Raw genomic sequence first — 27,975 nt, 5'->3', positions numbered from 1 at the left:
CCTAACAGGGCGCCGGAGTCATGTAAATAACAAAAAACACCACCCAGAGCTCTAGGCTCATCCCCACCTGAAATGGAACCGGTCCCGTCCGGCCTCTGTAAAAAAAAAGGTTGTTTGCTCCTAAAAGACACCGGTTATTCTTTCCGACAGTGGGGGTTGTCTCTAATAAAACTCCTGCAGCTGCTCTTTCTTTTGTCAATTTCCATTTGCTTTCTTTCTTTTCCGTCCAATCCTGACTTTCTATATTGGTTGGAGATCCGTCTGGCTCTCATATGAAGTCATACCAATCTAGACGGATTTCCATACAATGCATGCGATTCCCTTGCGCCCTTCAAGATGGTAGAGTTTGTCGGCCGCAGTGAGTCCATCTTCATCGTCACCATTATCTTCCTCGCCATTTCGCTTGTCGCCGTGTGTCTGCGATGTTTCGTCCGGTTAAGGCTGGTACGAGCCTTTGGGTGGGATGATGGGTTGATGGTTGCTGCGATGGTATGCGATACTGGCACTGGAACCACATTACCATTTTCGAATACTTACCGCTCCGCAGGTTGTGAATATCTTGTTTGCATTATGTGGAATCGTGGGACCGATCTATGGAATTGGACAGACCTTTGAGCAGTTGGATATAGTGCACAATTTGGAGAAAGTGCAAAAGGCTATGTTTGTATGTGGTCCTGCGCAACATCTCGGAAAGACACCGCACTCTAACGCAAAAATAGTGGTGGTGGCTCGGTCAAATGTCCTACGTTATCGTCGTCGTCCTCGCGAAAGTGTCAATTGCGCTTGCCCTCCTCCGTCTCACTGTCGCAAGAGTACACACCATTATCCTCTGGGTGGTCATCAGCCTTTCCATCGTTATTGGACTCGTCTTCTGGTTTATGTTGACTCTACAATGCACGCCGGTTTCGTTCTTCTGGGAGAGAACAGGCACGGGAAATTGTATAGAGACCGACTACCTTATCGATATCGCCTACTTGTACAGTGTGGTGGCTACGGTTTGCGATTTCACCCTGGCTCTCTTGCCTATTGTGTTGGTGTGGAATCTGCAGATGACTACCAAGACAAAGGCTGCTTTGGCGGGTATTCTTAGTATGGGTTGCGTGTAAGTTGTCTTCTTGCTTTCGTGAATTTATAGAGTATCTAACTTGGTGTAGATCCAGCGCAGCAGTCATCGTCCGCATCCCATATCTCCACTACTACAAAGACCCTGACTTCCTCTGTAAGTCCCTCAACCCAGCCCATCGAAATCCCCCATGCTAATCCACGCAGATGCAACAACCGACATCTCAATCTGGTCCAACGTCGAAGCCGGCCTAGGCATCACGGCCGGCTCCCTCGTCACCCTCCGCCCTCTCTTCCGCTGGTTCCGCGGCGACAGCTACGCGCGCACCTACGGCGCAAAACGGACAACCGGCAGCATCCCCCTCTCCAGCATGAACGGCAACCTAACCAACAAATCCCAAAACGACCCCAACAGCAACCAGTACTGGCGCTCGGATCTAGTGCCGGATAACGCACAGGCAATTGCTATCACGACTCATAGAAGCAAGGGAAGTAGTCAGGAGTCGTTGAATCCGACCCAGGGGCAGGGCCATGGTCATGATCCGGGGTATCAGGGGAGGGGGGTTAATGTTCAAAAGTCTTTTTATGTTTCGACTGAGGTTGTATAATATCATGCGTAATGCATTGCACCGTTTGTTTGTTTCAGGGCTCGGGATGTTCCGATTGGATGCTTAATGCGATATTTTCGATATCGATGTTTACTTGAAACTGTAGGAAAAGCACTAGATCTGAGATCTAGAACCAGGCGACCACCGATGATCACGCCAGATACGTCGATTGTCTAAGCTGAGAGCATCAACCAGCGCCAGCGCCCGCGCCCACCTGATTACAACTCATCAATTACACTTTTGCCATGCACATAGCTCTGACGGAAGCATGAATCGCACTCCGTGGATCAACCACTCTCCGCTGGTTCGGGGATGTTTTGGATCGGTCCGACCAGCCAACGAAAACCGCCGATTCAAAAGGACACCAATTGACTCATGCGGTGAGAAAATGGTGCTAGTGGGGTTGCAAGTCTATCTATAAAAAGGGCCCATGACAATGGTATATTTGAAACGAAGCTTGTTTTTCAGAAAGGAAGAAAAAAGCTCGACGAGTTTATCGGCAATTGAAGCTTCGGAATGGCTACCGGTACGCGGGGCGATGAGGGCCTCCTGTTTCAGAGGGATAACCGAGTCGGGATGATTCCGGAATATCGGCCGGATCAGCGATTGGAATACGGTGATTCAGAGAATGTTGCGAGTCAGGAGGATGTTCCGCCCGATGGCGGGTATGGATGGGTGTGCACTGCGTGTGTTTTTCTCATCAATGCTCATACTTGGGGTGTCAATAGTGTGAGTTCTCGACGATTGTTTTTTACATGTGTTTCTGCTGATGATACAGGCATGGGCCGTCTTCCTGGCACACTACCTTTCCAACTCAACATTCCCCGAAGCCACAGAACTACAATACGCCCTGATCGGCGGTCTTTCTATATCCCAAGCCCTCCTAATCTCCCCCGTTGTCTCACTATCCAACCGGAAAATAGGAACCAGACCTACACTTCTTATCGGATCAATTCTTGTATTCGTTTCACTGCTCGGGGCATCCTTCTCGACCAGGATCTGGCACCTGTTCCTAAGCCAAGGACTATGTTTCGGATATGGAATGGGATTCCTGTACATCACAGCCACATCCATCCTCCCAAAATGGTTCTCGAAAAGACGCAGCCTCGTCCTTGGCATCGCGACATCTGGTGCTGGTATGGGCGGATTAGCGTATAACCTGGGAGCTGGCGCAGGTGTGGAAAGTGTGGGATTGCCATGGACATACCGAATCCTAGCTTTCTGCTCCCTCACAATGAACCTAATCTGCTCTGTCCTTCTCAAAGACCGCAAGAGCCCAACTTCAGCACGTTCGGAAGGAAAAGCCTTTGACTTCCGCGAATATGCACGCATCCAAGTCATCCTAGTTGTCTCCTGGGGCTTCCTCACAGAACTAGGCTATATAACCCTCCTCTATTCATTACCAAACTACGCCATCTCAATCGGCCTTTCCGCGCGCCAAGGCTCCGTCATTGGCGCCATGCTAAACCTAGGCCTCGGCCTCGGCCGCCCCCTAGTAGGCTACTACTCCGACGTGCTCGGCCGCATAAACATGGCCTCGATAATGACCTGCACCTGCGGCATTCTCTGCCTGGCCATCTGGGTCCCCGCAAAGACCTTTCCGGTACTTATCGTCTTCGCACTCCTCAGCGGCTCCGTTACTGGCACGTTCTGGTCGTGCTTTGCACCTGTTACTGCAGAGGTTGTAGGGATGCAGAAGATGCCGTCTACGCTGGGGATGATTTGTTTTTCGTTGGTGTTACCGACGACATTTGCGGAGCCGATTGCGTTGCAGATGGTTGGGAGCTCGGGGTATTTGAGTTCGCAAATTTTTGTGGGGTGTATGTTTCTTGCTGGGGCAGGGTGTACGTTTGCGTTGAGATCGTGGAAGATCCATGAGATTGAGATGAAGGCTAGAAGTGAGTTGGAGCAGGGGTCAGGGAAGAAGGATTTTTGGCTTACGCCGAGGAGGTTGTTTATGACGAGGAGGGTTTGACGAGTTTATTGTTCAATATTTGCTTCGTCAACATCTAGTCCCAGGAAATCTGCCTGCCTTAATCTCAGAAACCATCCATCACTTTCGAAAGACAAAAAAAAAAAAAAAAAAAGGCCAGGCTTCCCCTTTGAATAATAGCAGCTCATAGCAGTTGCCACAAACAGTCGTTTTGGGTCTTGCAATGCCGATGACAACTTATATCCCTCCGCCATTGCCATTTCACTTTCATGATTCTTGGCTAAGGCAAAGTACACTCCCTTTCCGCAAATCACTGCTTATCCCCCTCATCCTTCGGATCCCCCATCGCATCATGTCTCCGCAAACTTCGTAGCAATCAACCGAAAAGTGAATAATGATGGAAGCTTGAGAAGCTTGTTTTTGATGGTTCTCTTTGACTTTAGGATATTGTTGTCCTTGTTCGACATCATACTATCCAAAAACTCGAGTCGAATGTCCGTGAGGTCTCCTGATCACCAGAGATAAGCGATACTGATTCCGTGATATTAGCTATTCGCTAGGTTAAATTACCGAGGCACTAAGAAAGCCCTTGAGGTTCAAGCTAAGTCTTTGATGGAATTGTGCCTCACTTGCATACCCATCGAGGGGAAATAAGGACTCAGCGCGTTCATCTAAAGACCGTCGATCACCGTCTCATCAGAAACGGGAGTTGCCTTCTTGTAAAGGCCTTTAATGACACAAGAACTTCGGCACTGTAACAGGTCAGTATTATTATACTATGCTTGGCGGTTGCTTTTCGTTCTGGGCATGGCACTCACTAGATAATAGATTTGACGGCCTCGTCTGTGCGTCTTGCGGTTGCCAGACCTACGATGATCAAGATCAACGGCAAAATTGGATCTTCAAGAATTTGGTTCATAGTTATTCCTCAACCATGCCCTAATTCTATTTATGGGGCTTGAGTATCTCTGTATATCTTGAGGTGTACAGAATTCTAGGGCCGAAGCACAAGTATTTTATCGCAACCTTACCCTAGTTGTCGCTGTGGCAGTTAATCCTGCTCCCAATGCTTGCCTATAATATCCACCATAACTGTATGCCTTTTGGTATGCTCTAAATCAAATTATCAATAGAAGATTGGTTGCAACAGCACAATAGGACTGTCGTCGTCCGCGACAATGATGTGGGTGTTGCTGGACAGTCCAACGGTCAAACTGTACGGACCAATTGCCGCAATAAACAAAATGCCTCCATACATAGAGGCTATTACCAACTATAGAGAGAGTATATAAGAATCATACCATATATCTTTTTGTGTCTTTGTACATCCATGCTCGTTGTATATAGATCACGTGATCCATTTACGGCGGCATGTAGAGTCGACCAATCAGCGAGCGTGCCGTCATCAAGCTCTGGGCTGGGCGGCGAAACCTCCGGCAGGAAATTATGAGGTGGCTTCTTTGAGAGAATAATATCATCACCGCGACTCTTTCTTTCAGCTTTGGGAAGTTGCTAGTGACTGAATGGATTCATTTTCTTCTCTTATGATTGTTTAATCCTCTTCCCTCTTTTTCACCGTCTTTCGCTTCTGAGTCGTCTGACCGCATGGTCATTCGAATGTCATCATGTCAGTGCTCTCCCCGTGCCCTTAATAGTTTGAAAAATGACCGTTGCTGATTGATTATCACACAGGGCGAAACTCGTGGACGATCCCCAGATCAAATATGCGTCGCTTCACAACCCGCTCCCTACCCAGCTCCATACTTATGTGTGGCCATTCCTCATAATCTGGCCCGCGTTCTTCGCGTTCTACCTCTCCCCTGAGCGCTATGACAAGTACATTCAGGGTCAGGAGTGGACCTTCGTGTGGTCCGGGACGATTATCACGCTCCAGTCACTTCTTTGGTTAATGACGAAATGGAACATCAACATCGAGACGTTGTTTACGGCCACCCGCGCCAACTCTCTGGATACCGCGCAGCTTATCAAGGTCATCCCGGACACCAACGCTGGTTTGGCTGAGATCTGCTCTTTGGTTCACGAAATCAAGGATGGAAAGAAGACCTTTTCGTTCTTGTTCCAGAAGCGCCGTTTCCTTTACTACGCGGACCGTCGGACTTTCGCCCCGTTGACCTACGTTCTCGACGACGAACCGAAGCCCGCGGTCAAGTACTTTCAGCAAAACCGCGGCTTTGAAACCGAGGCCGAGATCAACCGCATTCAGGAACACTACGGCGACAACAAGTTCGACATTCCGGTCCCTACCTTCGTCGAGCTTTGGAAGGAACATGCGGTGGCGCCGTTTTTTGTCTTCCAGATTTTTTGCGTCGGGTTGTGGATGCTGGATGAATACTGGTATTACTCGCTATTTACCCTCTTCATGCTGGTCGCGTTCGAGAGCACTGTAGTTTGGCAACGTCAGAGGACTCTTACTGAGTTCCGGGGCATGAATATCAAACCTTATGATGTGTGGGTGTACCGTAACAAGGAATGGCAGGAAACCACTAGTGACAAGCTCCTCCCCGGCGATCTGATGTCCGTCAACCGTACCAAGGAAGACAGCGGTGTTGCCTGTGACATTCTCTTGATTGAGGGTAGTGCTATCGTCAACGAGGCTATGCTTTCTGGTGAAAGTACCCCTCTCCTCAAGGATTCGATCCAGCTCAGAGCCGCTGATGACCTGATCGAGCCGGAAGGACTGGACAAGAATGCGTTCGTTCACGGAGGAACAAAGGTCTTGCAGATCACCCACCCCAACACCAGTGCTGAAGGCACAGAGCAGCAGAAGCCTAGTATTCCCACTCCTCCAGACAACGGTGCCCTTGGTGTTGTGGTGAAGACCGGATTCGAAACAAGCCAGGGTAACTTGGTGCGCACGATGATCTATTCTACGGAGCGTGTCTCCGCGAACAATGCAGAGGCCCTGCTGTTCATTTTGTTCTTGCTGATTTTCGCGCTTGCCGCTTCGTGGTATGTGTGGCAGGAGGGTGTGGCCAGAGATCGCAAAAGGTCTAAGCTGCTCCTCGACTGTGTCCTGATCATCACCAGCGTTGTTCCCCCTGAGCTTCCCATGGAACTCAGTCTTGCTGTTAACACCAGTCTCGCTGCTCTAAGCAAGTTCGCAATTTTCTGCACCGAGCCTTTCCGCATCCCCTTCGCGGGCCGTGTCGATATTGCATGCTTTGACAAAACCGGTACTTTGACTGGTGAAGACCTTGTCGTTGATGGTATTGCTGGTCTCAAGTTGGGTCAGGAGGGTGCAAAGGCCGAGGCGGATGGAGCGCAAACGGAACTGGCCAAGGCTAACAACATTGACATCAACACGACTCTGGTTCTTGCTAGCGCTCATGCTCTGGTTAAACTGGATGAGGGCGAGGTTGTTGGCGATCCGATGGAAAAGGCTACTCTGCAATGGCTTGGCTGGACTCTTGGCAGAAACGACACTCTCACTCGCAGGGCTGGTCCAGCTAGCGGTTCTCCTACCAGCTTCGTTGAATCCGTTCAAATCAAGAGACGCTTCCAGTTCTCTTCTGCCCTGAAGCGCCAGAGCACTATCGCGTCTATTACTAGTGGCGACCGGAAGACATCCAAGCGAAGCAAGTCTACCTTCGTGAGTGTCAAGGGTGCGCCTGAGACTATCCGGACTATGCTTGTCGAGACGCCCCCGCACTACGAAGAGACCTTCAAGTACTTCACGCGCAATGGTGCCCGTGTGCTTGCTCTAGCCTGCAAGACTCTTTCGCCCGAGGCTGAACTTTCGCAGGGACGCATCAACGACTACGCCAGAGACGAGATTGAGTCCAACCTGACTTTTGCTGGCTTCCTTGTTTTGCAGTGCCCTCTGAAGGAAGACGCCATCAAGGCTGTGCGCATGTTGAATGAGAGCAGCCACCGTGTTGTTATGATCACTGGTGACAACCCTCTGACTGCCGTTCACGTCGCGCGTCAAGTCGAAATTGTGGACCGTGATGTTTTGATTCTTGATGCGCCTGAAAACGACTTCTCAGGAACCCGCCTTGTCTGGCGAAGCATCGATGACAAGTTTAACAAAGACGTTGACCCTACTCAAGATCTGGACCCGGAGATTCTCAATACCAAGGACATTTGTATTACCGGATACGCCCTGGCCAAGTTCAAGGGCCAGAAGGCCTTTGTCAACCTTCTCCGCCACACATGGGTCTATGCTCGTGTGTCCCCGAAGCAAAAGGAAGACATTCTCTTGGGTCTTAAGGATGGTGGCTACACCACTCTGATGTGTGGCGACGGTACCAACGATGTCGGAGCCTTGAAGCAGGCCCACGTTGGTGTTGCGCTTCTGAACGGTTCTCCCGAAGATCTCGCCAAGATCGCTGAGCACTATCGGACGACGAAGATGAAGGAAATATACGAGAAGCAGGTCGGCATGATGCAGCGATTCAACCAGCCCTCGCCTCCGGTTCCCCTGCAGATCGCCCACCTCTACCCTCCTGGTCCCAGCAACCCGCACCACCAGAAGGCAATGGAACGCGAAACACAGCGCCGTGGTGCTGCCGCTCTCGCTGCGGTCAACACCGCGCAGTCTGATGTCGTTGAAACGGTCACTTCTCCGCAAGCGCAGGCACTGCAACAGTCCATGACTCCTCAACAACAGCGCCAGCAGCAGGCTTCTGTGGGGGCGGCTGCATTTGCCGACAAGCTTACCACGTCCATGATGGAGCAGGAGATGGATGAGAACGAGCCTCCGACTATCAAGCTGGGTGATGCTTCCGTGGCAGCGCCGTTCACTAGCAAGCTGGCCAACGTTATTGCTATTCCCAACATTCTCCGTCAGGGCCGTTGTACTCTTGTTGCGACTATTCAGATGTACAAGATTCTTGCTCTGAACTGTTTGATTAGTGCCTACAGTTTGAGTGTTATTTATCTCGATGGTATCAAGTTTGGTGATGGTCAGGTTACTATCAGCGGTATGCTGATGAGTGTCTGCTTCCTTTCTATCTCGCGTGCCAAGGTAATTTTTTCCTGTCTCTTTAACGAAATATTGGATGCTAATACACTTTGTAGTCTGTGGAAGGTCTGTCTAAAGAACGACCGCAGCCGAACATCTTCAATATCTACATCATCGGTTCCATTCTTGGACAGTTTGCCATTCACATTGCTACTTTAATTTACCTGTCAAACTATGTCTACTCTATTGAGCCGTACGTCCCCCCCCCGAAGTTATGATATAGCACGCTAACAGACCCACAGAAGATCAAACGACATCGACCTCGAAGGCGAATTCGAGCCATCCCTCCTCAACAGCGCCATCTACCTCCTGCAACTCATCCAACAAATCTCGACCTTCTCCATCAACTACCAAGGCCGTCCCTTCCGCGAGTCCATCCGCGAAAACAAGGCCATGTACTGGGGTCTCGTCGCCGCATCCGGCGTCGCTTTCTCCTGCGCCACGGAGTTCATCCCCGAAATCAATGAGAAACTGCGCCTGGTTCCCTTCAGCAACGAATTCAAGCTCACTCTGACCGTCCTCATGGTTTTCGATTACGCGGGTTGCTGGGTGATTGAGAAGGTGCTGAAGCATTTCTTCAGTGACTTCCGGCCCAAGGATCTTGCTTTGCGCAGACCGGAGCAGTTGCAGAGGGAGAAGACTAGGAAGGCGATGGAGGAGTTGCAGGCTCTGGCGGAGAAGGAGAGGCAGAGAAAGGTTTAAATTAGATATCTACGGATCATTTTGTATTTGCTAGGGTATCTATTTCTGTTGGGGTGAATGATGATTTAGATTTTATAGAGTGGGAAGACTGCAAATATTGATGTGGAAATATTGCTTTATTGAATGATAGTCCAACATTTCCATTTCGTGGATGCAGTTGAGACAGTCTATGGCGGGAACGTAACTCTTAATTCCCTTTTCTCTACGCTTCAGCAACAGCATCTTAGAATGCACTACATGAAAAGATCCCTTCGCTCAAATCCGTCTCGATCTGAGGAAGAAACGCCTCGAAAACCACCCATGACGTCGCGGCGGTGGCTCAACAAACCACGCCTCCATCCTAACAACTCCCGACTGGACTGGAACACCAGCACCAGCCGCCCCCCGGAAAAGCAAAACGTGGGGGACGACCTAGAACGGGGCTGGAATGCGCAGAACTATTAGGGCTGAATTCCCGGTCCAGTCACGGTGCAGCTTTGCCGCTGGTAGAATCGCCCGTGTGATGTCAGTCGGGATCATAGGTATCACTTCGAGCCCTATATGGAATATAGCAACGCCACGAAGGGGGGTTATAAGGAGCGTTTGAGGTGTGCTTGATGGTTTGGTTTTTGGATAGCAGATCAAAACTGGCCAGCTTTGATTTGAAAGGAAAGAATACTTCTACAAACGTTTTCTCACTTCACTTCGTTCCAACAAATATAAATTAAAAATAGCAAAAACTTGAAAAAAACTTGAGAAAAACCCCCCAAAAAAATTACAACCAAAATGACCGACTATACCGACACAGATACCTACGGCACCACAGGCACCGCCTACGGCACAGCCGGCAACACCTACGACACAACCTACGACAACACCGGCACCGCCTACGGCACCACAGGCTATGGCACAACAGCCCGTGACTACGACACAACTGGCTACGGAACAACTGGATACGGAACAACTGGATACGGCACGACTGGCTACGGAAGCCGCTATGGGTCCAACGCCTACGACAACACTTACGGGACGACGACCTACGATAACGGCTATGGAACGACTGCGTATGATCCCAGTACGGGCGCGTACGATCAGCATATGGATTATCGGACGGATGGGAGTCAGAGACATCATCGCGAGCGGGTGAATCCGAGTGGGACGTATCGGCATCGGGATGTGGACCGACGGGATGATGGGAGTACGAGGGTGCATAGGGAGTATGACAACCCGAACACGGGGACGAGCTACCATCGGGATTTTGAGCGGTAATTTGTTCTGTGCGCAGGGGAGATAAAAGAGGGTTGGCGTTTGGGGAGGATGAGAGGGTTAGATGGGGGAATCATTAAAACTAATGGGTGGTGTATTTGTATATATGGATTGGACTTGAAAATTAGCAAAAAGGTTAAAACAGGATAAAGGACAAAAAAAAAAACGGAAAAGCGTCAAAAAACAGAAAGAAAAAAAGTGGAAAAGAAAAATTCTACAAAAAAAGCGTTCTGTTTTGTTGAGAAGTTCTGCTTGTTTTGCTTGTTGCTTGCATAGATCATGATCTGTTACTATCTTTTGTTATTTAGTTACTTAGCGAGTTGCATAGAAATATCACGATCGTTACGACCCATTTATATCCTTGTTGATAGCGGGACAGGCCGAGTCTTGTTGTTGATATCCACCAATGGTTGTTTGGCTATGCATGGGTCACGGCATACCAGATAAATGCTTGATTCCAGCATAAGCGGTACCTGCATGGCCATATATGCACATAGCACGCCATATATATGTACAAATATCAACAATGGATGTATTTGTAGATATCCATTTGCAAACAGTTGAGTACGTCGAGGTCAGCACTCTAGTGGAACCCGTGGCTAGTGTACGTTTCCCCGGTGACTGGTACCTTTTGAAAAAGCCTCAATTAACCTTGAGGACCGCCCCGTTTCGTCCGAGGGCATCCATTCAAATTCTTCAATATACGCCACACCTCTAGCCGAGTCCGGTATAGCCCACTCTCCAGAGATCCACTGTCGCAGACCCCACTGACTGTACTATGGAATGGGCATTGATTGGACTATAGATATACGATAAGGCACTAGCCACAGTGGAATGGGCGCTGCGCACCGAATCAGTGGTCTTGTTGGTTGGCTGCTTCGGGACACGCACTGTATTAGTTATTTCTTCTGTCTGTCACCACTTCATATGGACTCCGGCGTAGTACGGAATACATGTAAAGTACCTTGCCATACTCCGTAGAGTCCAACTTTGCAGGTATTATACGTATGGCACAATGTCTTTGTTATTGCATAGCATACCACTTGTAGCGCTGTGCATGCACTGAGTACCCTCTAAAACTCCTTCGCCAGTCGCTAACGTGGAACCGCGGTAACAAACCTTCGAACCTTCTGGCATCCGGCATCGAAACCAATCGAATTACCCGCTACCGGTCCAATCAGAGTGTATACCCAGCGGTAAAAATTTTGCTCCAAGCGGGTCCCGACTCGGAATGGCCCTTGGCCCCTCATCGTATGCCTCATCGCATGACTCCTCTATTTGTGCAAAGTATGTACTCTTACTCTATCATGTGATGCCCAATTGCTCGTCTATCATCAATTCACAATGCTATTTATCTTCCATCCAATGTAGATGAATGCACATAGTAAAGATACTTGACAGGAGACCTTCAATTTGGAACGATCAAAATCTTTTTTTTTCTTGCCATCCTGGTAATGATCCACGGGACTAAGCCCAACGTGGCAAGCTTCGTTGGTCCCCGAGACATCGCAAGCCCTAATTGGCCAGTGTGCAGTACGCGGCGAACCGAAAGCGCGGCGTGGAAACAAGGGAAACACAAAAAATCCCCATTAAGGAAATCGATTCGCTCCACATCCCCGAAGAGGGAGGAGGGGGAGTGAGTCTATATAAACGAGGGGTCGCTCGCCTTCTTACCGTTCCTTTTTCTTCTCTGTTCACTATCATCCATCCTTATTAAAGATACCCGTATATTCAATATCTACTAGTTAATCGCAATGGCTCCTCCCGCTTCCGATCCCGCTGTCTACCAGGCTCACCACGATGCCTTCGCCGCTGAGGGTCTCCCTACCTCCCCCGCCGGATGGGTTGAGCGTGCCCAGAAGGTCGCTGGCATCCTCGCCCCTGACGCCGCTACCCGTAACATCGAGCAGAAGGTCCCTCACGCTGAGGTCTCTCTCTTGAAGAGCTCCGGTCTCACCAAGATCCTCGGTGACCCCAAGTACGGTGGTGGTGGCCAGACCTGGGAGGTGGCCTTCCGTGCCATCCGTGAGCTCGCTACTGGCGATGGGTAGGTCAATCCTTAAAGTTCGGAGACCATGGATTGAGGCTAACGAGTTCAATTGTACAGCTCCGTTGGCATGCTTTTAGGTTACCACTTGCAGTGGTCCTCCCTCACCCGCGTTATCGGTACCGAGGAACAGAAGGAGCGCTGGGAGAAGACCATCCTTGAGACCAACTCTTTCGTCGGTGCTGCCGTCAACCCCCGTGACAACGACAGCCGCATCACCCCCAACGGTGAGGGTCTCGTCTTCAACGGTTTCAAGAACTTCACCACTGGCGGTGCTCTCTCCGACCTCATCGTCCTCGAGGGTGTCCACATGGAGACCAACGACCACATCTTCACCATCGTCCCCACCAAGCAGCCCGGCTTCCAGTTCGCCTACAACTGGCACAACATGGGTATGCGTCTGACCGAGTCGGGCTCCTGCAAGATCGAGGAGATCCCCTTCGAGTGGAAGGATGCCCTCGGCTTCGACGTCGAGGCCAAGAAGCCCATCAAGGAGCTCCTCGAGTCCCCCTACGAGACTCTCCTTGGGCCCATCTTCCAGCTCGTCTTCTCCAACTTCTACAACGGTATCGCCCGCGGTGCCCTCCAGACCGCCAAGGGCTACACCACCACCACCACCCGCCCCTGGCCCTTCACCCACAACCCCCAGAAGAGTGCCCTCGACGAGCACTACATCCTCGCCAAGTACGGCCGCTACCTCGCCTCCATCCGCGCCGCCGACGCTCTCTGCGACGCCGCTGGCAAGGAGATCTCCGACCTGTTCCACGGCTATGCTGGTAACAAGCTGGACTTGACTGCCCGCCAGCGTGGTGAGGTCGCCGAGTCCGTCACTGCCTGCAAGATCACCTCCTCCCACATGGCCCTCGAGGTCACCGGCGGTGTCTTCGAGGTCACTGGTGCCCGTTCCACCTCGGAGAAGTACAGCTTCGACCGCTTCTGGAAGGACATCCGTGTGCACACCCTGCACGACCCGTTGGCCTACAAGGAGAACGAGCTGGGCCGTTACTACTTGACCAACGAGATCCCCACCCCTTCGTGGTACACTTAAATTATGTGACATGACGGTTTGGTATGATATGATGATATATTAGCATGTAAATAATTAGTAGATTGCATAAAAATTCATGTACAGGTTACGAATTGCATTTTCTTGTAGAAATCCATTTTTCGTATGGTTACCATTATTGGCTTGTTTATGCCTCAGGCATAATCAGGCGCCAACCCCATGATTGCCTTCCGTCGCCGCCTTCTCCTTGTTCCGTCAGCTCCCCCTCTTGGCTGGCACCCATCTTCACCACCTTCTTTCTACTTCTCAAAATTGCTCCCTTCTCCTCCACCAGCTTCTCATGCTCCCATAAACATCCTAATCATGCCCCCAAGGACGCTGGGTGGTGGTCGTGTCCTGGGCAATGCGAACGCTTTCACTCCCGCCGCGGCCTCATCATCTCCGCAACAACAGCAGCAGCAGCAGCCCAAGGGTGCTGCTCGGGTTCTGTCACCATCCGCCAGCAGCGTTTCTCTTGGGTCGCAGGCATCCGCGTCGCAGTTTTCGTCGGCGGAAAGCCAGGATTTGATTTCGAGGATTTCGTTGGAGAATGGTGATACTTCGATATCAGCGGCCCCGGCGGCGGCTGGGGCGCAGCTTGCTTGTCCGATTTGTAGTGAGGAGATGGTATGTTTCTTTTGTTTTTTCTTTTCTTTTGTTGATACTGTTAGTTTTCATCTATGGTTCAAGATGCTGATCATTGTAGGTGACCTTGCTACAGTTGAATAGGTGAATGATCTCCCCTTCCCCGCGCTTGGACAGCGATTAACCTCCCCGGATCTACAGACACCTCGACGACGTCCACCAAAATCTCGAAGATGACCGCCAAGACGAAGTCAAAGACTGGTTCAAGATCCAAATGGAAAAGGCAAAACGCTTCCAGCCCCTCGCCGTCCTAAACCAGAAACTCAAAGGCCTAGACGTCTTCGAATCGAACGAAAACCTCCAGCCATCCCTCGCAACACCATCCAGTCGACCCCTCGCTCCCGCTGCTTCTTCTTCTTCTTCCTCGCAAACACCGGTTCCGGCTTCTGATAGTGGTCTGAGGCCGTTGGATCCGGATGATGTGATTACAAAGGAGCATTGGCAGCCAAGGACATTTAATGATGTCTGTTTGGAGCCGATGTGCGGGAAGAGGTTGAATGCGACGAATGGATGTGTGCATTGTCGGAAGTGTGGGAAGTTGTTTTGTGAGGAGCATACTATGTATCAAATGAAGTTGTCGAGGTCTGCTCAGCATGAGCCGGTTAGGGGGCTGTGGTCTAGGGTTTGTGAGACTTGTTATAAATCGCGGGAGGGGTATAATGATCATAACGGTATGCCGGTTTCGTTCATATCTTGGGATAGGTTGCTAATGCAATACAGGCTTGGTAAGGAATCAAACCGACGCATTCCGGGCCATGCGGAAGCCAGTCGTCGACAAATCCACGCTGGAAATGTCTCGGTTAGAGAAACGCTTGACACGACTTACTCAACTACTGGCCGGTCTGCCTTTAGAGCAGATCCAGTCCGGGGGGAACAAACTTTGGTCGATTTCGTGGCAGAACGATCAACGTAAGGCTCTTGAGCAGACAATCGTCAGCTGGCAAGACGATGCGAGCGTTCCCAGGTGTCCTTTTTGCCAGCAGGACTTTTCTGCATACACTTTCCGGAGACACCACTGCAGGACTTGCGGGCGAGTTGTTTGTGGTGATTCGGTGACGGGGTGTTCTACGGAAGTGCCGTTGAGCGTTGCACCTAGTGAGTATCTTTGGCCGGGTGATAGTGTTTGTGCTGACTCTTGTAGTGTCGAGGGTGCCTGCGGAGAAAGGTACAACGGGTTTGATTGATGTCGACATTAGGCTTTGTAAGGAATGCAGAGCAACCCTATTCAACCAGCGAGATTTTGAGGCGGATATTTCGCGGAAAACTCCAGGCTTGAGGGCATACGAGAACTTGACACAATTCGAAAGAGGAATTCGGATTTTGCTACCAAAATTTCAGAAGCTTCTAGCAGCTCTACAGTATGTATGCCTGTTGCATGATTGATCGCGCATTCTCTAACATTGGTTCAGAGATTCAAGGCGGCCACCGTCGGCATCTCAAATAGCAGATGCCTCCAAAGTCCGCAAGCGACTTATCGATTCCTTTTCCCAATATGATGTCGCGGCCAGACGGATCCGCGACATGCCAACTGACTCCATCACGCAAAAATGTCTCCAAAAAGCCGTCTACCAACAAGCCAGCAACTTCCTCCACCTTCATATGCTTCCTCTAAAATCACTACCCAAGATCCTCAAACATGCCACACCTAATGGTCGTTTCCCTAGCGCCACAAGTTCTCCCACTCCTAGCAGTTCACCTGCAAATGGACACCGACCACACGAATCCGCTCTCGCCTCCATCAAGTACGGAAATCCGGCAGCCAATGGCAGCGCCAGCAGCGTAACCAGCGAGACGAGCAGCGCTATTTCGACAATGGAGGCTGAAGAGAAGTCTCTCCGCGATCAACTCATCGTATTGGAAGAACAGAAATTCTTTGTATCAGAGATGATTGCCGACGCGAACCGTCGTCGCAAATTCGACGAGGTCAGCAGTCTGGCGGTAAATAGTGAGGATCTGAGTCGGGAGATTGATCACGTCAATGGGATGTTGGATGGTTTGGATTTCGAGGGTGTTTATACTACTATTGGTCAACCGCGGGTATAGGTATAGTTTAGTCGATTCTTGTTCGGTTTTTATAGTTCCGGATTTTGGCTGGGCCCGCGGCGGATAGCCGGTGGCTTGTCTTGGTGATTCTGGTGTTTTGAATGGCGTTCATTGCTATGATTGTTTGGGCCATTGCATAGCACGGCGTTTTGCGCTTATTTGCCTTCATGAGATGTTGGTTGCCGAGCTTGTTTACATATATTTACTTTGTTCGAATATATTTACTTCGCTTGACGTCGTCCAATGGGGCCATTTGAGCGGCCTTGCATCTATCCGCCGAGCGCAAAAAAAAAAAAAGACTGTTCCTGAACAGTCCAGGAAAAAAAGTGATCAATCGTGATCGTCTTCTGATTGAAGCCGAACGCGGGGGTCGAACCCGCAACCTTGAGATTAAGAGTCTCACGCTCTACCGATTGAGCTAGCCCGGCCGGGCTTGTTGAAGGAGTTTGCTAAATAATGTATTATAAACCATAATTCAGACTGGCCCACATAATGCATGCTTGCATGGACGACACAGTCCACTTGTCTGCATGGAGTCGTTATCCGTGATTGGTTCTTAGTATTCCTTGCTTACAATGTACTCTGATTTCATGTTGGGGTTCTTTACTACAATGCTCATTGTTCATTCGCCGAAACACGCGCTACCGCGATATATATTCTGCTCGGTCTTCTCCGCTTGAATACGCAGCAGATGGACAATCATAATATAGCACCCCCGCTTTAACGGTATGTAGTTCAAAGCCGTCAAAGCCGTTAATCCGACGCAGACAGATAGCGCGTTTTGTTCGGGATCTAGTAGGTGGGACCTGCCACTGGAATTTGGTGCATTCAAATAGTGCTACAACGGAATGGATTCCGCCGTGGGCGATGCTGCAGTACACTAAATTAAGTCCTGCATCGCATACATTAGTGCTGTGACTGCTTTTAAATCACCTCTCCCCCCGCGGTCGTTGAAGTGATCTCAAAGAAAGCAACATGGCGGAATCAGACACTCAGACAGTCCTCGTTGCAGCCGTACAAGCAGAACCAGAATGGCTGGATCTACAAGCTGCGGTCGACAAAACATGCTCTCTTATTTGGGACGCCGCTCAGCGGGGTGTCAGGCTAATTGCCTTTCCTGAGTGTTGGATACCAGGGTATCCAGCATGGATATGGTAAGAACAAACCTGTTTCTCCCAGTGTAGCATCTACTGATACGGAAATGTAGGACCAGACCAGTCGACATGGAGCGGGCCGTCGCATATATCCGCAGCTCCCTACGCTATGACTCCACCGAAATGGAGAGGATCCGCACCTGCGCGCTCGAGAACAAAATCAACGTCGCTCTGGGTTTCTCAGAAAACGACCACGGCTCTCTTTACATCGCGCAGTGTGTCATAACCGACAACGGCGAGATCAAGGCGAAACGTCGCAAACTTAAGCCCACACATATGGAACGTACCGTCTTTGGTGACTGCACGGGGGATTCGCTGTTGAATGTGGTCGATACGAGTGTTGGACGGGTAGGCGCACTGTCGTGCTGGGAGCATATTAACCCGTTGTTAAAGTATCATACTTTTTACCAAAGGGAGCTGTACCATGTGGCTGCGTGGCCGCCGGTACGGCATCATTCTGGGGGGTCGGAGCTTTTTAGTATGTCGCGGGAAGGTATGTTACTTGTTTTGGGGAGCATAGTAATGCTCCGGTTTGCTGATAGCTTGTTTTCTTCAAATAGGAACTCGCATTCTTGCTCAGACGTATGCCATGGAATCATCAACTTTCGTAATTCACACAACCTCCTTGATATCCGAGAAAGGCATACAAAAAATGGGAACTGGCGATGGTTCGTTAATGAACGTCCCAGGAGGTGGATCATCCGCAATCTTTGGCCCCGATGGCAGACAACTCACAGAGGACCTTCCCGAGCACGAGGAGAATCTCGTCATCGCCGAAATAAATCCGGATAAAGTACTTGGGAATAGGTGTTTTGTCGACTCGTGTGGCCACTACAGTCGACCAGATCTGCTTTGGTTGGGCGTTGATCTGGAGGCTAAGAAGCGAGTCCGCAGTCAGAGCTCGCCCTCAGCACACCAGCAAGACACTTGATTATGGATAGTCTACCATAATAATAGACAAGAAATCAAGTGTATATTTCTTTCTGAATAAGGAGTTACTATCTGTACAAATAACCTGAAGATGTCCGTTTAGCTACAACGTCTAAGTCCCGAAACTTCAGCAAAGAGTACCCGACTTCTCTACGCTGATGGCCAAAAGCCCAAGCATGGGTATTTATTCTATTTAGTAAGCTTATGATTTGAAGGTAAAGATAGAACAGAGTGTTGACTTTCACCTTGACCTTCTAGGTAGATACCACGATGATTGTGTCTCAGAGACAAGTTTAAATGCGCTAACAAAATGTTGTCAGTGTGCTACGAAGTATATTCTCCTGCGTTGCTACCTTCATATGCGAACCATGCAAAGGCAATCGGAGTGTGGACCCTTGATGAGCTTGCCAGACGATGGCATAACATGGCATTAAAATCCTCCAACTTGCCGTCCGGGAGGTTTTGGACGGACTCGCTCGCAACAACGGGTGGAACCAATTTACTCACAGGCGCTCTGAGAAAGCGTATGGTATGGAGAACTGAAGGGATATGGGATGGCCCCAAAAAAGCTTTTGGCACAGACAAATTCATTCGCCGACAGTTTACTAGCTAATGACCGGGAAGGCTAGTGAGGGTTACGAAAGAATTATATTGCGAACTTGAGTTGCGCAAGGTGCAAAGGATACAGAGGAAGAGCTTCAAGTAACACTTTCCTCTATGATTGATCTGATCTTTCTCTTTCTTGACAAAATAATATTCGTGTTGATTTGATATGTTGGACCGACACTGCATTATATGACCTTGAAATATCACTCGAGGGCGCTGGTTAAGGCTGTAAGTGAACCGCATCTATTCAACGTACAACTCACCTCTTTCATAACATTTACTTTCTTGGTTCCGTAGTTGCTGCATATTTCTCGTCCCCTCCAAAAGAGAACCTGGTGGGCTGTCGCCGCCCTTGTTCTACTCGTTACCTGAGCGGCTCGGTAATCAAGAGACAATGAAGTTTCAATGATATAGTATATCACGCTTTATTTTAAAGTTCTAATCATTTCGTGAGCTTCAGATGGCTGGCTTGCGAAACAAAACATGATCACACCTTCAGCTCCTTCTCGGGCACCACTCTTGCCCATTCATGCTCCACGCGCCCATACATCATATCGCCCAACCATCCCTTAATTCTCCCCGTGATTTCAGTCGGTGTGCCATCGGGGCCAGTTGGGATATTGATGTCTTTTCCGTGGTGGTGAATCATAGCGATCGGAGTAATAAACCACTGCATAATGATCAGTATCTAACTTAATCCACGGGCTGGGATGTGGAACGACGACTTACAGCTGTACCAGCAGCAAACGACTCCAGAAGTCGGCCTTCCGCAGCTGCCTCCTGGATTTCACCAATGGTGAACTTGCGCTCGGTGGCTTCGAGCTCATCCTTCAGTCGCTCTCTCGCCAAGTCAAGGCAACTTCGGCGGGTGACTCCATTCAAGATTAGCTGATCATCCAACGGGGCTGTGATAAGCTCCTTCTTGCCATCCTTGCGTTTCCAAATCACAAAGAAGTTGCTCCCGCATGCCTCGGTACAATTGCCTTCAGGGCCATACAGCCACAGAATTTGATGATAACCTCGACGATAGGCCTCTTGAGTGGCCAGCACCGACGGCCCATAGTTGGCGCCAACCTTGGCATAACCAAATCCGCCCACCCATGAGCGAACCATATCGTCAGGGTTCGTCAGCAGGCGTTTTCCGCCAGCTGGCGTGTCCATGCGAGCCATGTAGCCGACAATGATATACAACAGAGCCTCTGTTGGCCTTGCAACGCCAAGCTGGGAATCTGTGCCGATAATTGTTGGGCGCACGTATAAAAAGTCTCCGGCGCGACTCTTGGGGAGCCACTTGGTACCCTCCACCGAGAGCAATGCATATATGAGTTTTTCTAATTCGTCCGGGTCAAATTGAGGAAGGGAGATCCGCTCGGCAGACATCAGAAGGCGTCTGGAATTGCAGTCTGTTCGAAACATTCGTAGTTTTCCGTCATGGCCTCGGTAGGCCTTGAGTCCTTCGAAACATTCGTAGGCATAGTGGAGGCAGGATGCACTGGGAAGAAGGCTGAAAGGACCGTAGGGCTTCAGCTCCGGGACGGACCAGCCGCTCTCGACGTTCCAAGATGCAACAATAATGTGGTCGGTACAGATTGTCTTATGGGTGCCGGTGAGGATTTTGGCATCGGGTACCTCTCGTGGAGCGGTGGTGTAGGCGTATCTCAACTGAGATGCGTCGAGCGGCCGTACAGAATCCATATGGGAACCCATATTGAAATGATCAAGTGATAACAGGCAAAGCACCGATCTTCCATGTTGCTTCGTTCTCTCGAATGCTTATAAGTGAACTCGACCAACAACTTCATTTTCTGGATAGCGAAGACCATAAAGTTCCCAGGGCGTGCAGACGCGCCCTGTCGAGTGGGTCCGGGTAATCAGTCGAAATGCCATAACGTATTATATGCGTAACGTAATCAACCCTAAGCGACGAATTTAATTCTCCTGATCTTTGCTGGAAGTACCACCACGCCTCTTACTGTCTAATGCGCTGAACACACAATTGAAATCATTGCGGAATACCATAGCAAATAAAATCAAAAGCACATTTACCGCAGGAAGAACATATTTACCGGGTAAACCGTCGTGATGTGGTCGGCGGTCCATGTTTGTAACACCTACAACCTCTTTTAAGTATCTAAAGCGTATATCTTTATCGTCACATTAATCGCAAGATGGAAGATGTATCCAAGGCAATTTTACAGAACGCTTTCGACTTCAATAGTGGCAAGCATGATTGCAAGAGTTTCCTTGGAAGTGTATATGACTGAAGCTCATTGAGAAATTATAGCTCATCGCATTCAGGTTGTCAGTACCCTCGTCCAGCATATTTATCACACCCTCAAGAGCTCCCATCGCCACTATTTGCAAAGAGATAGGCCGCCAATTGTCCGCGGTCTCGCAGAGACGAATCCATCGAATATATCCGAAAAACCAAAAAGGAAGATATTGTGTGTTCCAATCATGTCAGAAACCAACTCGACCGACTGTGAACGAACCCTTCTGCATTTTTCGATGAGTCTAGCGAAAGTTGTCCAAGACATAGCCAGGCGAATGTGTTGAGCATCCTTTACGACCGTATCAGAAACACCGAGAATGATTATGTTGTTACATGCTCGTTTTCTACAACAGCTAGATATTTTTTTTTTTTTTTTTTTTTTTTTTTTTTTTTTTTTTTTTGACAAGGGACTTGATGAAACGATGGGGATAACCACTCTGGCTGGGAAAGCGCGTAACGAGTTAGTTGATATAATATTCATGGGTCGGAGCGGAAGTGATGCCTGGGAGACTGGAGGAAAATTTTAAGGACTACAGTGCTGGTAGTAAGTGGTGTACATATTCTCAAGCTCTGGGAGGTTATGGTTATTTCTTCTTCCTGCCACGAATCCCAATCTCTGTGTAAGTGCTCCTCTTAATCAGCTCAATAACACAACTGACGACCCAAGGTACGAAGTCTTCCTAAATAAGGCTGGCCATTTTGCCTTTGCCGTTGATCATTTTACTAGAATACAGGTACCTGATGTGGTAGAAGAAAATAAAGTCAACGAAGTAGGGTGCAAAATAATGGCCCATATTCAATCGTGCTTTGCCTCGTTAAGGCGAAATGTAGCGTCCATCAAACCTCGGGGACCTCATTCCTGTCAACCGGCAAGGAAGCGCTGCGCCAAGCCCAACCAGAGTTCAAACGATCATGCAAAAGACAGTGGGTACATGTACACAGACCTGTTCGGGATGCTTCGAGTCTAAACACACTTAATGCACAATTGACCGACAATGCGGTAATGAGAAGTCAATTGCGGCACAATAACGTTCAGTTATCTGACTTTCAGTCGACAGCTGACTGATTTGATGGTGTGCAAATCTTTGTCTGTTGATACTATTCATCTGCTAACGGAATCAGTGCAAAATAGCATCCAATGCCAAGCCAATGTGAATGCAACGCCTGGTTCGGATAACTGCAACGATCTTGTCATAGGACATTTACTTCTGGTTATCGAGCCGCATTACAGTAATTACGAGAAGGCACCCTGCAGATGGCTTCATTTACTGATTCCTCCCGAAACTAATGGGACAACCCACCAGCTGCTTTATCCAGGGAACAACACACAAGGAACGGCAAGGGTCTGTATGTTTATCTCCAAACAAATTGACCCAGCCAGTCGGTCCACTCAATGGTATCTCAGGATTATCAGTTTCTAAAGATATCATACCACCGAGAGGAGGAGGCAAAACAGTTGTATATCCACAACATATACAATGCACTACAAAGTGGTACGTTTCAGCGCCTCCGGTACGAGCTTGAACGATTGAGTCACCAAAACCAAGCGGCAGAGTACGTCGTTGTGGGAGATATGAATACACACCACTCGGCATGGGGAGGCTCGGGAACGGCGATGGAAGCGGAGGCGGAGGAACTGCTGGAAGTAATGGATGACGGGGGGCTAGAACTAGCAACGGAGGAAGGAACGGTGACGTGGGAGCGGAGCCACCAGAGATCGGTAATTGACCTGACCTTTATATCAAGTAGTTTGATCAATAGAATGGTATGTTGGGAGAGAGCGGACGACATACAGCATGATTCAGACCACTGGCCAATCCGAATATGTCTCGATGTGACCACCAAGTCAAATGAACCGCCGAAGCGAAGGAACTGGGAAGCTACTGTCAATAAAATTATGCTAGATTTCCTGGAGAAGCATCTAGTAGTCAGGGGCTTAACCCAGGCAACACACCGAGAGATTGAACTTGAGATGGAGACATTTCTGGCAGTGGTACGACGAGCAATTGCGGAATCAACGCCATGGGCGAGGCCGAGCCAGTGTTCAAACTCTGATTTTGGCCCGGGATGCAGGGAGATGGTCAAAACAGTAAGAGCCCTTCGAAGACGATACACTCGAGCAACGACCCATATGATTGGACCAATTACACCATTGCGAGAAAGGAGAAGAAACGATGGGTAGGCAAAGTGCTGAAGATTGGGCATCGCAGACGGGTACAACAAGCCACTGAGGGTCCGCAGGGGATGTGGCGGCTAGCAAAATGGGCCAGGAGCAGGAGCGGTGCGCACGAGCAAGGAATCACGCCAATACTGACATCACCAAGTGGAAGAAGAGCCGAAACGGTGGAGGACAAAATCGAGTTACTCTGTATTTCACTGAAGGGTGTCAAGGAGGCGCAACTGGCACGCCCTGGTGGTGGGTCCAGACGGCGTTCTCGGTCATGTCAGCGCAACGCCGAACCACAACGTGCGGTCACTTGATCTCGAGCTTTTCTGAAAATATTGCCCCCACCGTCGGGATGAGTACTGTGGTCGATGCGGGAACCTCTCTGGTGGCCTACGGGTGGAGAACCAAAAAGAGGACATTGGTGGACTCAGGTCGATGCCTTACAATTGTCGAAGAAAATATACCGCTGGACGACCTAAAAGATGCCAAGGCTCTTTAAGGGTATACTGTAATTTCTAAATTGACAACAACTTGTATTTTGAATCATCAATAAATTCTTTATGCAAGGCTTCCTGTATGCCACGGAGCCACAGTCTTGCCATTTTGTGGTAACCCTTGTCATCAGGGTGTATGCCATCAACAAGGTCCTGGACTTCAGGTCCTTCCCATGTGTACATATCGACCAGGACAATCTTCTTCTGCTCAGTCGCCTTTTTTCTGGCTAAAGCGCGAAACTGATCATTGACATGCATCACCGCTGAATCCACCTCCTTGTCCGCATTGACAAGTAAAGTAGAAAGGAGAATGGTGGACTGAGGGGAGGCTAGCCAAAGATAATCGAGCATGTCACCCATGCGCTTGCCTACTTCTGGGATCTTGAAGGACTGGAGGCAGTCATTGGAGCCAGCATTAACCATGAAAATCTGTGGTGACAACCTTTTCACCGACTTCCTGGCCTTCCTCTCGATCTCGTTAATTCTGAAGCTGCGCCAGCCCTCATGGTCATTGTTGGGCATGGAACCATCTTTGCGCGAGCCCACCATGTGGGCATTGAGGCCATGGAGTCGGAGCATTTGCAATAGCGATTTTTTATACCCTGTCCCATCGGATGATCCAACGCCGCGTGTAACTGATCCGCCCAAGGGCATTAAGCGCAATACACCTTCAGCAGCGGTTTTGGAGGAGCAATCTAGAGCATTCAGAAGTTAGCCATGGGCTCGTGACATCCGCCATCGTGTCACAACCTGGCTTCCCTTGTATCGTACCTAGGGTTCTAGTTAGTTGTATTTCGAGACAGGACACTTACCCTAAGTGCCTCCCAAGCATTCATATGCTTAATGACCATCCAGGTCCTCTGTATATCACGTCGAAGGTATCTCGCCCCCTCCAGGCTCCGTAAGGTAGTCAACAGGTAAAATCGGTAAAGGTAACGAATAGAGAAACAAGGCCAACCGAGCACGTATGCTGGGTTGTTGGTTAAGTGCGGACGAGTCAGAAACTAGAAGGTAACCAATGCTTGATTAATTAGATTGATTGCGAAGAGCTAAACTAGGTGCATGAATGAGTGTCCTTTTATATCTTGTCCAGTATACTCCCCCATCTACTCCTTAGGGAGTATATCCTGAGTCGATCCAATCAGGTTGTGCCTGGGTGTATACTCTTTCAGCTACTCCTCCTGGGGTATATCAGGAGTAGGTGATCACGTGACATATCTGTTGGTTATCAACTTTGATCCCTGCTTTTCCTGCGCTTTGTCTTTTGCTGCCACCCAATGATTCTGCCTTGTCTCCCCCCATAATCACGTGAGATTGATGCAGTGAGGTCTGTAACACCCTGGGAGTCCCAAGGGTTGAGAGAGTCCATTATTGCAACTGCTTGGTAACTGATCCTCGACTGCGTGGATATTCTTTGAATAGTTAGAATTAAGAACGGAAATTGAATTTCATGTAAAGTTCAGTATTTAATTACCTCGTGCGGGATAAATCAGCTTAATAAGAGCTAACTGCTTGGCTCATGCGACCTGTGTACACAAGCAGCGGCTCGCTGTTGGGCGTTACGGGTGGAAATGCGGCCGTTAACAGCCTCAGAGATAGTCATTTTCAGCGTCATTTTCATGGGTCCTTAGATTCTATGTGTAATTTTTCCAAGGCTATCCCATTAACAATAGTTACATCAGTGGATGCGGGTCGACACCGAGCGTACGCCTGGAAGGGGACTTACCAAAGTCCGGGAAGCGATCAATATCACCATATGCCATGGATACGTTAGTACTTGACACGCAGAATGTGTAATATCTGGATAACTCATTCTCAACCTCAATATGCTTGCAGGTCGCATCAGAGGTCAAAACGTGGCGGTGCTGTCAAACTTCCCCGGATCCGGAAATCCGGGGGGGACGTGGGGGTGACTTTGCGGGGAAGCCAAACCAAATAACGTGAGCCCTATGCTGGCGGGATTGTCGCACGGTTCGCTGTCAATCTGAGAGATTCAAGTTTGTCCATGAGGAGTTACATCCCCGTGCTTGTATATAAATTGGCTTAACCATGGCTCTCCATCCCTATCGCTAGTCTACGCTTATCACAATCAATCCATCCTATTAAGTACCATGGCAAACAAATCACAAACAACCCACCATGAAAACAACCCCCCCATCAACCTCCCCATCAAACCCCTCATCAAACCCCCCAACATAGACCCCACAAGCCTCGTCCGCATCCCCCTCAGCGAAGAAGACAGCAAGCGCATTCGCCGCAAGACCGACTGCGTCATTCTCCTCATCCTGATCTGGGTATATTTCCTCCAGATTCTGGATAAGACGGTCCTAGGATATGGTGCGACATTTGGCATGCAAGAAGATGCGCATCTCACGGGGAACCAGTACTCGCTTATCGGATCGATTGCACCGATTGCCCAGCTTGCGTGGCAGCCGTTCTCGTCGTTTTTGATTGTGAAGGTGCCGCATCGGATTCTTATGCCGGTATTGTGTTTTGGGTGGGGAGTTGCGCAGACAGCGATGGCGGGGTGCCATAGTTTTGGGGGTTTGATGGCTACACGGTGAGAGATTCTGTTGAGATGAGAGATAGAGGGCGTGACTGATTGTTGATAGATTCCTCCTTGGTCTCTTCGAAGCCGGGTGTCTCCCGCTGTTCAGCATTATCACTAGCCAGTGGTATCGTCGTGCCGAGCAGCCGTTGCGCATTGCTGCGTGGTATAGTACCAATGGCGCTGCGACGGTCGTTGCAGCGGCTCTTTCGTACGGACTGGGCCATATCAAATCGCATATATTATTTCCATGGCAGATGTGAGCACAAACACTCGAAAATAAAAAGCATAGTCTCACGTTTTCTAGTATATTCCTTTTCGTCGGCCTGGTGACAGTAATAACTGCCCCCTTCGTCTACTGGAAACTAGACAACGACATCCCCTCCGCGCGCTTCCTAACAGAAGAAGAAAAACCCCAAGCAATGGAGCGTCTCCGCGCGAACCAAACCGGTACAGGAAACCGCGAATTTCGCATGAAACATGTCACAGAAGCAGGCCTTGAGCCGAAAACATACCTCTGGATCGGAATGGCAATGCTACTGAACATCGGCGCAAGCGTGACCAATGTCTTTGGTCCGCTTATCCTCAGCGGGTTGGGATTTGACAAGTATCGAACTACGCTGCTCAACATGCCGTTTGGGGCGTTGCAGTTAATTGTTATTTTGGTTGCAAGTTATCTGGCGCAGAAGGCTCGGCTTAAAGCGGCGATTTTGGCGGCATTTATGCTTCCTGTTGTTGCGGGGTTGGCTATTTTGTATGCTATTCCAAGGACGCAGTCTGTGCAGGGTGCCTTGCTGGCGGGGTACTATCTTCTTGCGTTTCTCTTCGGTGGGAACCCGCTAATCGTCACTTGGATCGTGGGTAACACCGCCGGCACGACCAAGAAATCCATCGTCATGAGTCTTTTCAACGCGGCTACCTCGGCGGGGAATATCGTCGGGCCCTTACTATTCAGCGAAAAGGACGCCCCGTCCTACCATCCAGGTCTCCGAGCGTGTCTGGGGATCTTTGCGGCTTTGGTTGCCGTGGTGCTTATACAGTGGGGTAACCTTATTGTTTTGAATAGGATGCAGGAGAGTCGGAGGGTGAGAAATGGAAAGCCCGCTAAAATGGTTGATCGGTCGATGATGGATCAGTATCAGGAGGCCGGGGACCAGGAGGATCGGGAGGATGGGGAGCAGCAGATTGGGGATAATGCGTTTTTGGACCTGACGGATCGGGAGAATGATGAGTTTGTGTATCTTTACTGATTTACATGGTGGTACCCAGTACTATATATAGCAATTTGCAGCAACCTTTTTGTACGTATGTATTGGACAGAATTGTAGCTCTGGAATTATTGATAAACCAAATAGCTTCGACCACACACGCCCAAGAACGCGAAAGACATTGAACCAATAAGCCCTAACGCTGACATTCAAACTTTCAGCACCCTCACCCAAGCCATATCTATATCATTCATCGAAACTACACTTCAACGTAGTTGCTTG

The 27,975-nt window shown here is 49.5% G+C and overlaps 12 protein-coding genes and 1 non-coding gene across 13 annotated transcripts; 8 read left to right on the top strand and 5 right to left on the bottom strand.

The window, feature by feature from the left end:
• Positions 1-3: 3 nt before the first annotated feature.
• Positions 4-1,928, top strand: EURHEDRAFT_237870 (putative integral membrane protein). Its single transcript, XM_040778056.1, has 5 exons — positions 4-489; positions 548-664; positions 720-1,102; positions 1,155-1,219; positions 1,270-1,928. The coding sequence occupies exons 1-5, from the start codon at positions 337-339 to the stop codon at positions 1,668-1,670; spliced, it is 1,119 nt and encodes a 372-aa protein (XP_040635270.1). The 5' UTR covers positions 4-336; the 3' UTR covers positions 1,671-1,928.
• Positions 1,929-2,246: 318 nt separating this feature from the next.
• Positions 2,247-3,645, top strand: EURHEDRAFT_464626 (MFS general substrate transporter; the record flags this gene model as incomplete). The annotated part of the gene is made up of 2 exons (XM_040784976.1): positions 2,247-2,399; positions 2,449-3,645. The coding sequence occupies 2 exons, from the start codon at positions 2,247-2,249 to the stop codon at positions 3,643-3,645; spliced, it is 1,350 nt and encodes a 449-aa protein (XP_040635269.1).
• Positions 3,646-5,046: 1,401 nt separating this feature from the next.
• Positions 5,047-9,603, top strand: EURHEDRAFT_237812 (ion-transporting P-type ATPase SPF1). Its single transcript, XM_040778055.1, has 4 exons — positions 5,047-5,230; positions 5,296-8,590; positions 8,644-8,780; positions 8,830-9,603. Coding segments are annotated over exons 1-4 (3,894 nt in total). The 5' UTR covers positions 5,047-5,228; the 3' UTR covers positions 9,290-9,603.
• A 592-nt stretch (positions 9,604-10,195) lies between these two features.
• On the top strand, positions 10,196-10,712 carry EURHEDRAFT_486672 (uncharacterized protein). Its single transcript, XM_040785567.1, has one exon. The coding sequence runs from the start codon at positions 10,367-10,369 to the stop codon at positions 10,535-10,537; it is 171 nt and encodes a 56-aa protein (XP_040635267.1). The 5' UTR covers positions 10,196-10,366; the 3' UTR covers positions 10,538-10,712.
• A 1,217-nt stretch (positions 10,713-11,929) lies between these two features.
• Positions 11,930-13,726, top strand: EURHEDRAFT_416243 (thermophilic desulfurizing enzyme family protein). The gene is made up of 2 exons (XM_040782906.1): positions 11,930-12,581; positions 12,642-13,726. Exons 1-2 carry the CDS (start codon positions 12,289-12,291, stop codon positions 13,627-13,629), a joined length of 1,281 nt encoding a protein of 426 aa, XP_040635266.1. The 5' UTR covers positions 11,930-12,288; the 3' UTR covers positions 13,630-13,726.
• Positions 13,727-13,851: 125 nt separating this feature from the next.
• EURHEDRAFT_416242 (putative vacuolar segregation protein (Pep7)) lies at positions 13,852-16,593 on the top strand. Its single transcript, XM_040782905.1, has 6 exons — positions 13,852-14,253; positions 14,333-14,355; positions 14,413-14,942; positions 14,992-15,366; positions 15,413-15,629; positions 15,681-16,593. Exons 1-6 carry the CDS (start codon positions 13,951-13,953, stop codon positions 16,312-16,314), a joined length of 2,082 nt encoding a protein of 693 aa, XP_040635265.1. The 5' UTR covers positions 13,852-13,950; the 3' UTR covers positions 16,315-16,593.
• A 76-nt stretch (positions 16,594-16,669) lies between these two features.
• Positions 16,670-16,742, bottom strand: EURHEDRAFT_t146. Its single transcript has one exon. It is a non-coding gene; the product is annotated as a tRNA-Lys (tRNA).
• Positions 16,743-17,260: 518 nt separating this feature from the next.
• EURHEDRAFT_416241 (carbon-nitrogen hydrolase family protein) lies at positions 17,261-18,522 on the top strand. Its single transcript, XM_040782904.1, has 3 exons — positions 17,261-17,468; positions 17,522-17,961; positions 18,029-18,522. Exons 1-3 carry the CDS (start codon positions 17,290-17,292, stop codon positions 18,397-18,399), a joined length of 990 nt encoding a protein of 329 aa, XP_040635264.1. The 5' UTR covers positions 17,261-17,289; the 3' UTR covers positions 18,400-18,522.
• Positions 18,523-19,168: 646 nt separating this feature from the next.
• EURHEDRAFT_237734 (branched-chain amino acid aminotransferase II) lies at positions 19,169-20,810 on the bottom strand. Its single transcript, XM_040778053.1, has 3 exons — positions 19,734-20,810; positions 19,498-19,674; positions 19,169-19,442 (listed from the first exon to the last, which is right to left on the bottom strand). The coding sequence occupies exons 1-3, from the start codon at positions 20,709-20,711 to the stop codon at positions 19,407-19,409; spliced, it is 1,191 nt and encodes a 396-aa protein (XP_040635263.1). The 5' UTR covers positions 20,712-20,810; the 3' UTR covers positions 19,169-19,406.
• A 1,779-nt stretch (positions 20,811-22,589) lies between these two features.
• Positions 22,590-23,637, bottom strand: EURHEDRAFT_237724 (uncharacterized protein). Its single transcript, XM_040778052.1, has 3 exons — positions 23,231-23,637; positions 23,070-23,148; positions 22,590-23,010 (listed from the first exon to the last, which is right to left on the bottom strand). Exons 1-3 carry the CDS (start codon positions 23,479-23,481, stop codon positions 22,810-22,812), a joined length of 531 nt encoding a protein of 176 aa, XP_040635262.1. The 5' UTR covers positions 23,482-23,637; the 3' UTR covers positions 22,590-22,809.
• Positions 23,638-23,958: 321 nt separating this feature from the next.
• On the bottom strand, positions 23,959-24,591 carry EURHEDRAFT_518271 (putative esterase; the record flags this gene model as incomplete). Its single annotated transcript, XM_040786656.1, has 1 exon — positions 23,959-24,591. One exon carries the CDS (start codon positions 24,589-24,591, stop codon positions 23,959-23,961), a length of 633 nt encoding a protein of 210 aa, XP_040635261.1.
• A 359-nt stretch (positions 24,592-24,950) lies between these two features.
• On the bottom strand, positions 24,951-25,257 carry EURHEDRAFT_416240 (uncharacterized protein). The gene is made up of 2 exons (XM_040782903.1): positions 25,152-25,257; positions 24,951-25,112 (listed from the first exon to the last, which is right to left on the bottom strand). Exons 1-2 carry the CDS (start codon positions 25,237-25,239, stop codon positions 25,051-25,053), a joined length of 150 nt encoding a protein of 49 aa, XP_040635260.1. The 5' UTR covers positions 25,240-25,257; the 3' UTR covers positions 24,951-25,050.
• A 791-nt stretch (positions 25,258-26,048) lies between these two features.
• On the top strand, positions 26,049-27,735 carry EURHEDRAFT_464621 (putative MFS transporter; the record flags this gene model as incomplete). Its single annotated transcript, XM_040784975.1, has 3 exons — positions 26,049-26,497; positions 26,550-26,744; positions 26,793-27,735. 3 exons carry the CDS (start codon positions 26,049-26,051, stop codon positions 27,733-27,735), a joined length of 1,587 nt encoding a protein of 528 aa, XP_040635259.1.
• Positions 27,736-27,975: the final 240 nt, after the last annotated feature.

The sequence above is a fragment of the Aspergillus ruber genome (genome assembly GCF_000600275.1).
Source record: "Aspergillus ruber CBS 135680 unplaced genomic scaffold scaffold00033, whole genome shotgun sequence".
Taxonomy (NCBI): domain Eukaryota; kingdom Fungi; phylum Ascomycota; class Eurotiomycetes; order Eurotiales; family Aspergillaceae; genus Aspergillus; species Aspergillus ruber.
The sequence above is the reverse complement of the archived record's forward strand: the minus strand, read 5'-3'. Positions and strand labels throughout refer to the sequence as shown.